The sequence below is a fragment of the Echiichthys vipera genome, assembly GCF_963691815.1.
Source record: "Echiichthys vipera genome assembly, chromosome: 6".
Classification (NCBI taxonomy): Eukaryota; Metazoa; Chordata; class Actinopteri; order Perciformes; family Trachinidae; genus Echiichthys; species Echiichthys vipera.
In genome coordinates this window covers 15870824-15886387 of record NC_139831.1, presented here as the reverse complement: position 1 = coordinate 15886387, position 15564 = coordinate 15870824, and the positions used below count along the sequence as shown (strand labels likewise).

Genomic DNA, 15564 nt, shown 5'->3' with positions numbered 1-15564 from the left:
AGGACAGCCTTTTAGATGAGAATGAATGTGTTGGTCAGTCATGCAATGCAGCTTCTTTATTCCCTGTGAGAATATACAGTATATCATTTAACTTAGCCACCATCTTTTTTTATCAGAAGTGAAATGGATGTCTATGGACTAAAATCACTCTGTGGTCACGGAGCAATGGCTTAATCAGAAGATCCACACTCCAGACTGAAGTATTGCAGTACAAGACTTAGGAGAAGTTTTAAAAGGCTATTCCACGACTTTAAATTGGCTTTGGAGAAACCTGGTGTTCAGTTGATGTCCAGATAATGTCAGTATTAATAAAGTAAAGTAAAAATGTCTCCATTGTTCTTAATCACACTTGGACTGTCTGCACTCCCACGAGCCAGAGCACAGACAGACGGTGAGGAAATAAAACCACCACTGGGCAAATTTTAGATAATCATCCACATCTATGAATCATTAAAAAACCTAATTCAAAATTATATTTTATTTCATAATGACCTTTTACCCATGTAGGTGATGCATTATCTCCCTCATTGACTGCACTGGCTACTTATTCATATTCATTATATGCAACATCCCGTCTGCTCTTCTGACAATTGATCATAATATCTTTATTAAAATGTCACTAAAGTCAATGAAGAAAGTACGGCGTAAGCCAAATTTCTACCCACCTCACTTCCTCATTATCTGTCAGGACTATGAAGGGTGTCGGGTGCATGGATTTAGAATAAGCCAGGATGGACCTGCAGTGTGAGTGTGCCTGTGGGAAACACCAACAAACTGTGTGAGGGCGAGATAACACCAGTCATGAAATAAAGTTCCACACTGGCCTAAAGGCTGCAACATTGCTCCTTTATTTATATTATTTCTTCTGCCGCAAGAATAATAAGGAAATCAGCTCACCCCCTGAGGAGTTTTTTTTTTTTTCCTCTGGCCCACAAGAGTTCCTCAGATCCAGGGAGCTGTACGGAGTACTGTTGTGCAGACCTCTCCCTTTTGGGTTGTTTTTACATTATTCATCACTCTCCTTCTTACTCAGCAAGAGAATCTACAAAGAACTGCAGCTACACTTGGGCTCAAGATCAACATATCAAAAACAAGTCATGAGAGTGAATGCATCAATAATCACAAACCATACCCAACATTACTAGGTAGGAAGGTATGGAATGAACAACATACTTCATAACATATGGAAAGCAAAAACCACTTATCACTTCAAACCGAACTGAATTTTATTTTATTCATATGTCAAATCCATTCTGTTGTAAGGATTCCGAAAAATGGAACATTACCACCAAAATACTCAAACTAATGACCTCAGCGTGTACCCATCTTATTATTGGTTAGTGAGGACACATTGAAAAATGTGACGACACAATGCAAAATCAATGATTCAAACAACATGCAAGCCACACCGGTCAGCACAGCGTCCTTTATCCTTTAACAGTTTTATGTCGTTACCTGAAACTATCTTCATAATAACTAACAAACAGAATATCATATACATTCCCTAAAAGATTATGAGAGAAATGGTAAAAATTGATATTCGATCTTCTGAATCAATTGAAATTGCAGGGGAAAAAGTGTTGACATTGCACTATTTACCAGTCATTTTTAACATTTAACTGTAATAATCTGTGCCAACATTGTATTTTCACTACATATTGCAATTTAACTAGCTCACAGCAGTTTCTGTTCGGTCTTGATCTCATCTTATATTGGGCACTTACACACACAGACACACACACACACACACACACACACACACACACACACACACACACACACACACACACACACACACACACACACACACACGAGAAACAACTGGCAGCCTGAACAGAGATGATTCTCGGTGGTGACATCTCCAAAGATCTTTGCATTAATAAATATCTTAAGCTTGTTTGTATGTGTCCAAACTGATCACTTCTCATCAACAGATCCGGGGAGGCTTGTTCACTGCCTCAACACCCAAAACTAATCAGTGTTAGCCACGTCCGGCTGTTAGTGACTTTCCGGGATTTAACTAATTGTTACAGAAAAAAACTGTCCCGATGGCTTTTTTGATGTATGCAAGTACTGAAAAAGACAATGGGATGATTTTGTGCTAGAATTATAATTTAAGTTTGACACAATGCACAAATAATGAAGGTATGACATGTGACAACATGGGAACCCTTTTTCGAGAACAGAGAAATGTTTTTATTTTTATTTGTTCTAATATTTTCTCTATTCTCCTTATGGATTTTCAACTGATGTTGATTTATTGTTGTATTTCACATCTATCCTTTCTTTGTTGATTGAATAAAATTGAAAAATAAAAATATATTGACAAAAGTCAATCTTACTCAGAATTTGATTAATTTGGGGAACCAATGGGCTCATATCTAGCGACATCAACACTGATTACAAATCACACAGTATTCTTTTCACTTCACAGAAGAGCTTGCCACTCTCTTACTAAGTATATTGTGGTAACCACCAAAAAGACCGGCATCTATGAATGTATGTTGTAGATGAATCTATGAATAAAACACACCAGGTGAATCATCCAAGTTTTAGGCATCTTGAGTACCATGCCGGTATAAATGAATAGCTCAACATTTTATGAAACAGGCATATTTGCCTTCTTGTCAAGAGCAGAGGTGGGTAGTAACAAGTTAAAGAGAAATGCACACAGCCTGTATTCAGAAACTGTGCCTTTAAACAAGCCGCCAGGACTTCTGTAGGATTGTGATGCCACTACTGGACTATGTTTTGGGAGAAAATTGCCGCTACAGTGCTGTTACAGTCATTCCCCGGCTGCAGTGACGGTGCAGAGACGCAGAGAGCACAGAAAACGGAGAGACTTTGGCAGAAGGTGAATGCAGGTAAAAACTGGAATCCAAACTGTAAAACAATAACACCAGGGATGTATGGAGGGGGATGAGTGAGATCACCGGCTTCCAGAGGAGAGGAGGAGGAACAGCTGAGGGAAATGAACAACGTGCGAATGAGTTTAACCTGTTTTTCAACAGGTTTGACCCCAGCTCCCCCAGCAGCCCCCCTGCTGCTCCTCCGAGCAACTACCTCTTGTCACAACCCCCCCACAGCTCCACACCAGCCCCACAACCCCACCCCAACCCCCGCAGCAGACACCAGGTTCCACCTGTCAAGTGGTGTGAGGAGAACCACCTGCAGCTGAACGTGGCGAAAACGAAAGAGATGGTGGTGGACTTTAGGAGGAACAGGCCCCCGCCCTCTCCAGTCTGCATTGGTGGGACGGACATAAACATTGTGGACTCCTACAAGTACCTGGGTGTGGTGTTGGACAATAAACTGGAGTTGACCACAAACACACAGGCAGTCTACAAGAAGGGCCTGAGCCAGCTTTACTTCCTGAGGAGGCTCAGGTCCTTCAATGTCTGCAACCGGATGCTTCAGATGTTTTATCAGTCTGTTGTCGCAAGCACCATCTTCTTCGCTGTGGTGTCCTGGGGTGCGGGCATCAAAGCAAAAGACGCGAACACACTGAATAAACTGATAAAGAAGGCTGGGTCTGTTGTTGGCTCTAAGCTTGTCACCCTGGAGGAGGTTGTGGAGCACAGGATGCTGGCAAAACTGCTGGTGATCATGGACAATGTCTCCCATCCCCTCCATGAAACCCTGGACAAGCTTCAGAGCAGCTTCAGCAGCAGACTCATCCAACTTCGCTGCCTTAAAGAACGGCACAGGAAATCATTCCTACCTGCTGCCATCAGACTGTACAACGCTGCACAGCAACGCTGCACAGCAACGCTGCACAGCAACGCTGCACAGCAACGCTGCACAGCAACGCTGCACAGCAACGCTGCACAGCAACGCTGCACAGCAACGCTGCACAGCAACGCTGCACAGCAACGCTGCACAGCAACGCTGCACAGCAACGCTGCACAGCAACGCTGCACAGCAACGCTGCACAGCAACGCTGCACAGCAACGCTGCACAGCAACGCTGCACAGCAACGCTGCACAGCAACGCTGCACAGCAACGCTGCACAGCAACGCTGCACAGCAACGCTGCACAGCAACGCTGAGCAACGCTCAGGGAATAAACTCACACTACTCGAAGTGACCTATCACTGAAATGCAGCTTTCTCTCTCTTGCACATTAAAATCCACATAGCATATTGTAATATAGTGTTTATCTGCGATACTGTACTTTAATTGTTGTTCATATTTTGTACTTTATATTGTATCTTATTTTTAGTAGTTCTGATTACTTTGTACCATTGCTACGATGACCTTATTTCCCCTCGGGGATAAATAAAGTTATCTATCTATCAATCTATCTATCTATCTATCTATCTATCAATCTATCTATCTATCTATCTATCTATCTATCTATCTATCTATCTATCTATCTATCTATCTATCTATCTATCTATTTATCTATCTATCTATCTATCTAAAATGCAGAGAAAAATAATGTGCTTTTAAACTTCAAAGCATGTAAACCTAAAATACAATTATGAACCTGAAAACGAACATTATATGGGACCTTTAACTGATGAAGACTAGGACGTACCGGATTAAACCAGAGTCAGGAGGAGATAAGCAAAAAAAGTATTCCTCTAAGCTCGATGTTTTTAGATTTTGAATAAAAGTAAATGGTTTCTCATGCACAATAATCAAAATGATTTATTGTGGAAAAACAAACACTAAACAGTTTTGTCTAATCTCTGTGTGCACACAACAAATACTGTAGCATTTGTGCTCCACAATTTGTTGGTCCCTTTTATATTTGAATTTATTACTCTCTTGTTTGTTGTATTAGCGCCAAAGCTTTTTGGCAGCGTGCCTTGCTTAGAGTCCTTTGGGAGGACACAGTAACCTTTGTGCTTTATCAAATGATTATTTTCCCATTTACTTCAGTCAGTCACAACAGTGCTGAAAACTGCATAATAAGAAGCTTTTTAATCATGCACGTTGGCGGGATTGTTTGTGTTTGCTCGTTCTTGTAGAAGGAGAATTGATTGAAAAGCTGTACGATGGCATTTAGCTTTACTGGAAATCATTTGAATTACCAGGAAAAGGTCAGGCCTCAATGATAGTCTTTATTGACAGGTAAAATCAATTATATTAAGGCAACAGCAATACTGAGACTGACAGGCAGACCAAGTGAGTGAGTGAGTGAGTGAGTGAGTGAGTGTAATAAGGTTTTGCCTGCAGGTTTATGTGAGCTTTTTTTTGTAAAAAAGAAAAAAAGGTATAAAGATAAGTAAAGGAAAGATGAAAGTTTAAAAAAAGGATTTTTCAGAAATGATTGGCACTCTCTTTGGATGAATCACTGGCCTTCGCATCTTCTGATTTGGAGCTCTGTTGAAACAAACAAACAAAAATGCATAATGTAAACATGGTTTAATCTTATTTAGGGGTAAAAAAAAAGAAAACCTGAAAATATGTCCTGGAAGATTGTGTTGGTGTAAAAATATTCAAATAATACAATACAAACTTTTACATTTTAATATTAGTCGGAATTATCTAGATAAGGCTACTGTTGGTGAGAAATCTGCAGAACTATCCCTGTTAAAGGAATAGTTCTAAACTTTGATTGATAAAAAGATTGATACAGCTCTTGTGTCTGTACGCTAAATACCAAGCCAGCCCGTAACATGGTATGTTCTACTTGGAGTAAAAATCTGAGTCATATTGATCTTCTCTTCTCAGTCTTACCTTGGACTTGAAGAGGAGGTTCATGACGCCCTTTGAGCGCCTGTCGGCCGTTCGGTCAGAGGTTGCGCAGACAGTCATGCTCTTACTGTCCCTCCTGGCTCTGACGGAGTCCACTTCCTCTGTGCCCCCGACCACTGCCAAAGACAGACCTACACACAGAAACAACTGATGATTTACGGTTTGTTTCTTATAGATTACCAGTTTACAATCCGCCTCCTCTTGCAGCCAGACCATTTAAAGTGACTAATTGCGCTCTTGCAGCTGTTCTACTGATAAACTGTGTGTCTGGCAACACTGGTGGCACCGTGTGTATGTTCAGTGAGGCTGCACAGCTTGTACTCAGCAGTGTTAAACAGAGACGGTGTATTAAAACCACAGTCAATGCTGGCTCAGCTGGGCCTGGCCCGAAATGGCAGGACGCCAGAGAAAAATCAGTGATTTGTGGTTTGAGGCAACATTATGAGGTGCAGGGTTATGTAACTGAAACATTGAAGTATTAACTCGACGCAACGGCTGCCCAGTTCTGAAAAACTACATCCAACATGACTGATTCACTAATTTGCAACCTTACATTAGGGTTTGTGTTAGGTCAGGCTATTACTGCAACATTTTCCAGCTTGCCAATTTTTTTTTAACACACAACTTTAAAGCATGCATATTTCATGACTTTGTGTGTGCTGTCCCTACCGTCAGGAAAAAAAAATTCCTCCCAGGGCATGGCATTTTATTTTGACTCTAACTGGGTCCTTGGTTTACAGGTGTATCTCAGTTACAGCACACTAAGCAGCACCGTGTGAATCTTTGTACGTACCTGTGATGGCAGGCAGGGACCTGGAGTTGGCATTGGTTAGTGACACATTTCCTTCATTTGGCTCGGACAAGTTGGTGTCACTGCGGAACTCCTGTTTCTTGGACAGCTAGAGGGAGACAGAGATCACACAAAGCTCAGCAACAACTATGACTTAAACATCACTCCTTCAACTCCTTTCTTTATCTCTACGTTTTGCTCAGATTTTCTCCTCTTTTGTCTTATGATCTCCCACTAAAACTCAGTCTCACCCGTTTGCAGTCCAGCATATTCATCCTTTCTCTTTCCTCTGTGATGAAGATCATGCTGCTCCTCTTCTTCTTCTTTTTACTCTTCCTCAGTTTGACCTCCGTTTCGCCCACCGTCACCACCCCCTCCACTGCGCTGACGCTGCCACTGGAGCGCGGCAGAGTGGAGGTCCAGGAGGTAGGAGACTCAGGGGGGAAGTCCCTGGGAGGAGGCAGAGAGGGTGTGAGTAATCAATTAAGGGAGTTAAGTGTTAGTTTATCATGTCCACATTGCTCTGGAGTGAATTTCTCATGGCGAATACTTCTTCAGATTGAAATGTTTGAGACCTACTTTTCAAAACGACGTACCATCACGACTCAAGTTACAATAAGCCTTATCTGTAAAAAGTGATAAGAGATTTTTTTTGCATACATTTTTTTTTCTCGCCCTTTCCTTATTTTACTTATATTATTTTGAATAATAATGGTTAAAAAAAACAGCCATTTGGAAAAGATATATGTTTGATAAATCACAGCTTTGTTTCATGCATGTTAGTGAAAATATATTCATGTTAAAGACTTTATAAATGAGACCAAGTAATGTATTTAGGCGGAGATAACAGGCTCTCAATTTTATTCCCCTCATCAGTAAAACAATATAGCCTAAACATAAATGAAAACAAAAGAAGTGCGTTCTTCTTTTTTCCCCTCTCATCAGTGGAATAATATAGGCCTCACATTAGGGATGGGACAGTTAGCATTTTTATCAGAAATAAACCCCCAATAAATTAATCGTGATGAATTTCTATTATCGGTATAATCATTACTGTGACTTGAGCAGCAAATTGACTGCGGTTTACTTCAGATTTTCATCTTAACTGTTACATTAATTTGGCCACAGCCTGTGAGTAACAGCTCGAATCAAGTAGTGAAAGTGTTACATGTGCAATTAAAATCGCTGTGTTTTTATGAACCAAGACAACATCTGAAATAAAAGACTTCAAGATTTCAATTCTATAAATTCAATTGGTGACCCAAATATAAAATCTCCTACAACCCTCAAACGGGCCTCGACCAAGTCTCTGGGAATGACTGTGCTAGACCATATGCCATTAATTAGGACACACTGGTGGCCATTTTATTGCACCTAGTGGATGAGATATGTCATTCGTGCAAAGAATGAATGAATGAATGAATGAATGTTCTCTTCACACTCTAAGATCACATACACAGTATATAGTGTGTGTGTGTGTGTGTGTGTGTGTGTGTGTGTGTGTGTGTGTGTGTGTGTGTGTGTGTGTGTGTGTGTGTGTGTGTGTGTGTGTGTGCGTGTGCGTGTGTGTGTGTAAGCTACCTGTCTGCGTGGGGCTTGGTTGGCGTCCCGCATTCAGATCCTTGCAGTGAGGAAATCGAGATGATGGACTGACGAATGGAGCGCAACATGGAGCGAGGACGCGTGGACTTTCTCTCATCCATGTCCGGCTGGAAATAGATTTAAAAAATATGATATGTAGTGCATTATTATATATCCAGATAAAAAGACAATACTACCGGGCCAGTACTTTTCATTGATAGTGACAGTGAAACAAAGTAGAAGCACATCATGAGAAAAAGTTGCTCTTAAAAACAACACATCGCTCGTACTCATCGTTAGTTTAATCCCCCCTGAAGGGCAGAGCCAATTAACGAGTTAATGACCATATTTAGCCTCAGTCAGACCACCCGAACCATGTTCTGGTTGTAGAGGAATTCAAAAGGTGCAAATCCCAGATCAACACTACACTCAGAGGCTTTTGTGAGTACTTTGATCTTTAAAATGTGTCTGGGTCAGCTCATTTGCAGCTTAATTAGCACAACTCTACCACAGTAACTCTGTGTCCAGCCTCGCAGAAAAGAACATTTTTTTGGATTACAGAGAAACACCATGTTTAAGTAAAAAGTCTCTCCCTACTTTTTGGTTTCCTCTCCCTGTCTCATCCATTCTCAGCCCCCGCCAGTTCTTACCAGCTCTCTCACTCCGTACTCCTTCTCCACTTTCTTCTTTAGCTGTTTGAAGCACTCCTCCATACGCTCGTGGAAAGGACGCAGGTCATCCATCACTCTCTTACCATGGAGAGAGATCCCTCCACCCAGTAATGGGATCTATGAATATAAATAGTATGGCGTCAACAGCAATATGTGGCGTGTACTTGTATTTGAGAATGTGTGTTAGCATGTGAAGTACCTGCCATGCGATCAGGTCTTTGAGGCGCAGCAGTTTATCCCTGTCCTCAGGGTGCTGCTGATTGTACTCTTCAGTAAAGAACGCCTGATACAGAGCAAATATTAAAAATAAAAAAAACATTTAAAAAGTCATGGCTATACGTTTATACTACCACTGACTTTACTTACTGACTTTCTACCCACTGATCTGATCCTGTGCAGGATTTTATAACCCTGAATGGTGTTTGAGGATGAATACTAATAATGTTTCTAGTAATGAATACACTATACTATAAGTTCCTTGCCCTTAATGTAATTTGTAATTTTAATGTAATTCAGTCTCAGGGGGTAGTAGTAATTTTGTCTCTTAAGCTCTATATCCATATAAAAAATTAAAAAGCAGTAATGAGATGGTGGATCTTTTTAAATATATTACAGTGTGAAAATGGATCAGTCCCTTTTTAGAAAATCAGTATACACTTATGATAGGTGTGACAAACAGAACAGATTTTGAACTCCACTGTTCTTATACTATTATACCTTTTCATACTTGGCGAAGCCCCCCATGACAGCTGGGTCCACGATGCCATTGAGCAGCATGGAGAGGGGGTTGATGGGAAGGGTCCAGTCAGCCTGGTATTGGTTAATCATGGTCAGAATCTTCTCATTGGTGGACTCCATGGTCTCTATGGCGTTCTCCAATGGAGACAGGTTAGTCTGGACAGAGAAGCCGAGTGGTGGAAAGAGCAGAGGGAAGGAGGAGAGAGAAAAGAAAAAAAGAGAGAGAACAAGAAAACAGGTCGATGAAGTAAGGGAGGTGGGGGTTTCAGGGCAGAATGTGGGATGTGTAGAATAAAAAAAACAAAAAGTGAATTTTTTTTAAAGAAATGTATTCAGTGGTGGGGAAATGGAGAACACATTTCACTGGAGACAGTAGCTCGCAGCGTACAGACTTACATGTTTCATGTCAGTAGCCTCAAACCAGCGCAGGATCCCTGGCAGCTTATACACAGTGGTAAAGGTTGTGCGTTCAATCCACATGGACTAAAACACACGGATGGAAAGGAGAACAAAAAGAAAGGAATTAGATGAGCCTCTGCCAACATAATCTGATGTATTATCGTACGATTACAACACACTGCTGTTGAACAAAATCTTATTTTCAGACCGGTAAAAATGTAAGTACACAACAGGTTCTGAAAGATTTTGGCCCCACTGGTATTTCCAAACAAACAAACAAAATAAAACTCACAACAAACTCATTGTTTGGATCTACAGGTCCTTTCCTCACTGGTCTGGAGTAGTGAAAACGCTGCACGTAGTTGGACTTGTAGAAGCTGCCCACAGCGTAAGAAGAGGGAGACAGAGGTTAAAGTAAAAAAATAAAATGAAAGATTTACAAGTTGGAAATGATACAGTATGGGAACTGCCTATTCTTTTTTTTTTGGTGCATATAATTTCACAGACATTCACATTTTTTCTTCATTAAACTTAAAGCAGAGTTAAATATGTTGTTTTGCTGACTTGATAATCTGGTCAGGAACAGGTTTGTTCTTCAGGCGAGGAGGAATCTCAAGGACTGGCTGCACTGTGAAACACTGGATATCTGGTTCAGATCACTCAGGAATAAAGCATCACTCCATGCTGGAGAGTATCTCCACATCCCTTTGTCAAAATGTTCAAACTGATAGTTGAAGGATGCATCAGACCTCCAGTGGCTTGGTTTTAATATACAGAGATACAGAAAAAGTACAACAACAGCTCACAAAAACTACTCAATACATGTATATACTGTGTATATATATATATATACATACTGTATATTACTACAATAGGCTGTAAGACCATGTATAGCGTTTACATTTTCTGCTTTCTATGTACATCTATATTTAAACGATTGTACATTTGTGTGTTTTTCTGTGTTATGCTGCCAGAAGGATACACTGCTGTGGTGAGTTCCTGATTTCGTCTCCTGGCATGGTGGTGGTGTTGAGGCGCACGGCGCTAGGGAATTGGCTCATCAGGCTGTTCTGAAAGTCCTCTCTGCGTTCATACTCCTTACCACGGTGGATAAACACCTTGTTCTGAAGCCAGAGGAAGTTTACTGGTGTTAATAATGCTGATGATTAAGCCCTTTTTTAACCTGTGATCAATATAGGCTAGTTTTCTGTACATACAGAACTGGTAGACACCGCATATATTTCTTAAAGTGGGCCTATGTCCCAGTCTCCTTTCACTGCTCTGGCCTCCTAAAAACTGAGTCAATGATTTTATCATACCCCTTACCACAGCAGATAAAAGCATCTAATGAATATAAGAGCTATAAACAGTGGAATATTTTATTTCTGCAGTTTGCTGAAATCCACAGATCCACAACGTTTCCATAAGGTACTTTATGTCCCAGTCTGCTAACCATCTCACTGGTGTTGTTAAAAATGTGTCCACTCCTGCAGTTTTAAATAGCCCAGCTTCAGTGTTGTTAATAGAGAAAAATGTATTTTGTCGCCTTTATTCAAGGAAGGGGAGTCAGTAATACCTTTGTGTACTCAAAAGATGAATAACCTGTTATGGTAATAGAGCTATTTTGTATTCCCACCGAAAACTGACAAACACAAACCCTGAGGAATGGAGGGTAGCCCTGTCCATAGTAGCCCACTGCAAAGTAGTCTGGCTTAGGCCTCAAGATCTTCATAATGTTTTCATAGAACTTGGCTTGTTTCTCCTGCAGAGAGGGAGACAGAGAAAGAGACAGGAGAGAGTTTCAGATATGAACTGTGTGCAGCTGTAGCAGTTTTATCATCTTGTGCCAATGACAAAGCTACCCTCAGCTGAATGCTGGGTCTTTTAGGGTGATATATGTAGAAAAAATAGAGTGCACAGCATCTAAGGGCAATGTCTGTCTTTTACATAACCACATAAATTCTGAATAAGCTGAGAGAGCCACTGCTGCCGTCATATAAAGAAAAGAAAAAGATTTTTCCATTGTTGAGAAAAGTGTATTCCTCTGTGGGGAGGGGAAAAGGAGAGTTGAGTGAATGGCAGATAGAGGAGAAGATGCTGGGTTTGGGCATGGAGGGAATCCATGCTGTGGTGTCAGAGCAAATAAATGGGACAGTGACTAAGAAAACAAAGTAAGAAGGGTTTGAAGCCAGTGATGATCGGCATTGAGGAATCACACTTTCACGGTTGTATGGTAATTTTGGAAGCTCAAACCAGAGTTCTTCAGAAAAAGATCACATTAAAAGGAGGATTCCTTTTCAAACATGGATGAATGGTTGGGCTGAATGATTGGTAATATGTGAAAGTGCAGATGACTGGTGAACTCCTGGGAACTGGGAACAATATTCTCTGAAGTTAAGAAATCGGTTTGCAATTTAGAACTTACAGATTGCCTGCTGGACGATTTGCACAGACTGGATTTTACTGTAGAAAGTCTGAAGCAAACTATAGGGCAGCAAGGTGAAATCATTAAACCGCTTTTTTTTAACCACTAATACTGCTTATGATAACACCAAACCTCTGCAGTAGCATGATATGAGTCCTTACACATTAACCAAAGCACCAACAACGTGGTTATTGAACCCGCTGTTTATTAAAAGAGTGTTTTGAAAGACTTACCAACTGGCCCCGATAGCAGCTAAAGTCCATTCAAGGCGATTACCAAATGCAATCCAAAAGGATGGAGGCTATTGATGCTTTGGTTAATGTGTAAGGACTTTTGCCATGCTACTGTAGAGGTTTGGTGTTATCGCATACGTCTGTTAGCGACTGTCCGGGATATCTCCATTAACAGTTGTAAAACGAAAAAATTATTTGATTTTGAGTGTGATTGAGTGTATTTGCCTAAAAAGACCATGGGAGGATTTTACGCCGGAATTTCACTTTAAGTCGGTTGTGGCAGAGCACACTATTCTACTAACCTGACTCTTGCCAGATGAATTTCGTTCCGCCTTGCCATCATCCATCTGGGATCGTTCCACAGCAAAGTGATTTCAGGAGGCTGGGCCTTATCAAAAGTCTTTGCATATGATTGGATAAACCACTTGCCCGTCATCTTTATTGACGTGCTACTTCAACCACTCGCATCGAAACCAACCCATGACGCTGATGAGTGACGCAGGGAAAAGCCAAACAGAACAGCCAACATCGTTTCCACCAAAAAAAGCCTTCAGAGCCGTTCTCTGGTGTTCTTTAAAAAAAGAAATAGTCGCTAGATTGGACAACACGGATGAAATGGCAGCATTGATGTTGACGCCAGCTTCAACATCAACGCCGCCACTGTTGCCTGAATCACAAAGAGTCGCTTCTCCGCTGCGTCACATCTATAAAACCCCACCCAGCAGCCCTGATTGGCCTGACCATTTTTTGCGGACCCTGAAATCCCTCTGCAATGGAGCGACCCCAGATGGTTGAGTGAAGCTAGGCGGAGTCAAGAAGAAAGCAAGGCGGAATGAAAGTCAGGTTACTATCCTATAACATATTTGATGTAATCGACTTGGTCTGATTCATTTCTGTTTATTATTTTTATATACTGAATATATGTTTAGTAGAAAACGTTGATCCATATTTATTTTTTTAATTATTCAAAAGTAAATGTATTTATATAATATTATTTACTTTATTTATCTATTTTTTATTTTATTTGTTATTTCCAAAGACGGTGACCTATTGTGATTATGATTTTTGCCATAATCCGCAGCGCACATACAATATTTCATTTTTATTACGCACATATTTAATCAAACAATGGTCCGGTACATAACAGGTGCGCTGGAAGTGAGCCAAAAATGGTGCTATCAAATACTTGAATAAATTGTGTGATGTCTCAATCCTTTTCTGCAATCACCCCTTTACACCCAAGTACATCCATAACATTTAAAAAGGGAATATAGAGAAGACGGCTGAGAAAATGAAATACAGAAAAATAAGTGACATCATACAGTAATAATGATATTACCAGTCTCTTGCTGAGTAACTCGTAGTCAAAGATTTCATTTTCGTACTGGTCGGTCAGTTCCTTGCACAGAGTGATGGCCTCTTCCCACATCTACACACATAGGGAAGAAAAAAAGTGTCTTTCGTTACACCATCTGCTAGTGAATCGTCAGCAGCTGCGTGGTGGGAATTCATCTCAGGGAAATCTGTTTCAAGACTCTGGAGAGTGGAGTGAAGGTCTCTTTCGCTACTTCAGAGAACTTAAAGCACTCAGCACTCACAGAGAATACAAAGTGATCGTGACACCAACACACCGCACCATGACTATGACTGAATGATTGCAACACTGTCTCATCCTTAAAATATACAGAATCAAAAGTCCGTGCAATGAATTCGGATTTTATGGGCTTTTGCTGACCCCAAAGAAAAAGGATTAGTTTGACTAGTATTGTGATTTCTTTATTGTTTTGTGAAAGGAATTCAGAGATGTATAGTCATTTTTTAAAAGAAAAGCTTAACTGACCTGCGAAAAAGTTTTCCCAGAGTGAAAAGTCTTAATTTACTTATTAGCACATGAAGGCGTAGTTTTGTTAATCTCTGTTTTGTTTCTCTAGTTTTGTTAAGAAAGAGAAGGGTGTTGTATTTTAAAACGATGCAGACCTTGCCCTTGTCAAAGTAGTCGATGATGGTGTCGTAGAGCGTCTCTTTGAGCTGCCGCTGGGTCTGGGAGCCGTGGGACTCAAACTGGGGGCTGCACATCTCATCTAACCACTGAAACGGAGAAAGTATCGGAATTAAGAAAAAAAAAAAGGAGGACAGGGCAGAGGACTTTGTTTTTACAGTCCCATTCATCATGGTATTAAAACAAGAGCGGATAAGAAGTTAAAGCTTGGAGTTTCTTTGTTGTAATAAATCAATTTGAGTCATAAGCAGAATGCGCACATAACCGAACAGCAGAATGCTCATTTGTTATATAAATGAGACAAAAGTTCATCTTCCATTACATAAATTACACAGCAATTCATTTAGGAACCAAAGTGCACAATTATCTTCAAGAGTGACTTATATTATTGGAATAGTTCCATCTGCTTTGGAAAAGTGGGGAAGAAGAGGTTTAGAGTATGCTGTGGATTTATATCCACACAGTCAGTAGGTTTTTTGAATCGGTTTTTGGTTAGATCTCTAAAATAAGGTCTGTGGTTAACACAAAACTGATTTTCATATTTCTACAACATATAATACAACTGAAAATACACTACTCATACATTTTGAAGCTTTTACGTGTCTTAAAAAAGGCGGTTGCTAACAGGTGGCTAAATAGCACTAAATAAGTTATTGGGGACTTTAAACGTGCCATGCTGAACACACAAAATCATTTGGAAGCTAGAGGTGGTAGTGCAACCATGGAGTAGTTGGTTTATAGGCTAGCTTCTTGCGATAACATTGACTCCTCAAGAAACATAAAAGTGTGAAGATTAATTTGCTGAACAAAATGTGTAATAAGTACCATCAACTTTAGTTCGCCATAAGCTTATTTTCTTTAATAATCCAAAATCCAATGGAAAAAACCTAATCCCTGCAGCACTCTATGATGTTAACTGGGCATGACAAGACTGACTCTGGAGATGTATGGAGATGATAAAAACTGTTATAGAGTTCAACTGATTTGATGTAATGATAAGAGACAGAGAGTGGAGGAGGAGGA

At 40.4% G+C, this 15564-nt stretch overlaps 1 protein-coding gene across 1 annotated transcript in view; it reads right to left on the bottom strand.

Moving 5' to 3' along the window:
• Window positions 1-5048: 5048 nt before the first annotated feature.
• Window positions 5049-15564, bottom strand: part of dock2 (dedicator of cytokinesis 2) — a 110005-nt gene continuing 99489 nt past the window's right edge. Inside the window, exons 37-51 of the mRNA XM_083915827.1 lie at window positions 14520-14630; window positions 13882-13971; window positions 11542-11646; window positions 10867-11008; window positions 10449-10530; window positions 10177-10261; window positions 9882-9968; window positions 9465-9641; window positions 8947-9030; window positions 8727-8864; window positions 8077-8204; window positions 6747-6945; window positions 6499-6604; window positions 5688-5836; window positions 5049-5330 (exon numbers count right to left, since the gene is read on the bottom strand). Of these exons, the coding sequence (XP_083771953.1) occupies window positions 5268-5330; window positions 5688-5836; window positions 6499-6604; window positions 6747-6945; window positions 8077-8204; window positions 8727-8864; window positions 8947-9030; window positions 9465-9641; window positions 9882-9968; window positions 10177-10261; window positions 10449-10530; window positions 10867-11008; window positions 11542-11646; window positions 13882-13971; window positions 14520-14630 (1746 nt within the window). The 3' untranslated portion in view covers window positions 5049-5267. The remainder of the gene's footprint in view (window positions 5331-5687; window positions 5837-6498; window positions 6605-6746; window positions 6946-8076; window positions 8205-8726; window positions 8865-8946; window positions 9031-9464; window positions 9642-9881; window positions 9969-10176; window positions 10262-10448; window positions 10531-10866; window positions 11009-11541; window positions 11647-13881; window positions 13972-14519; window positions 14631-15564) is intronic.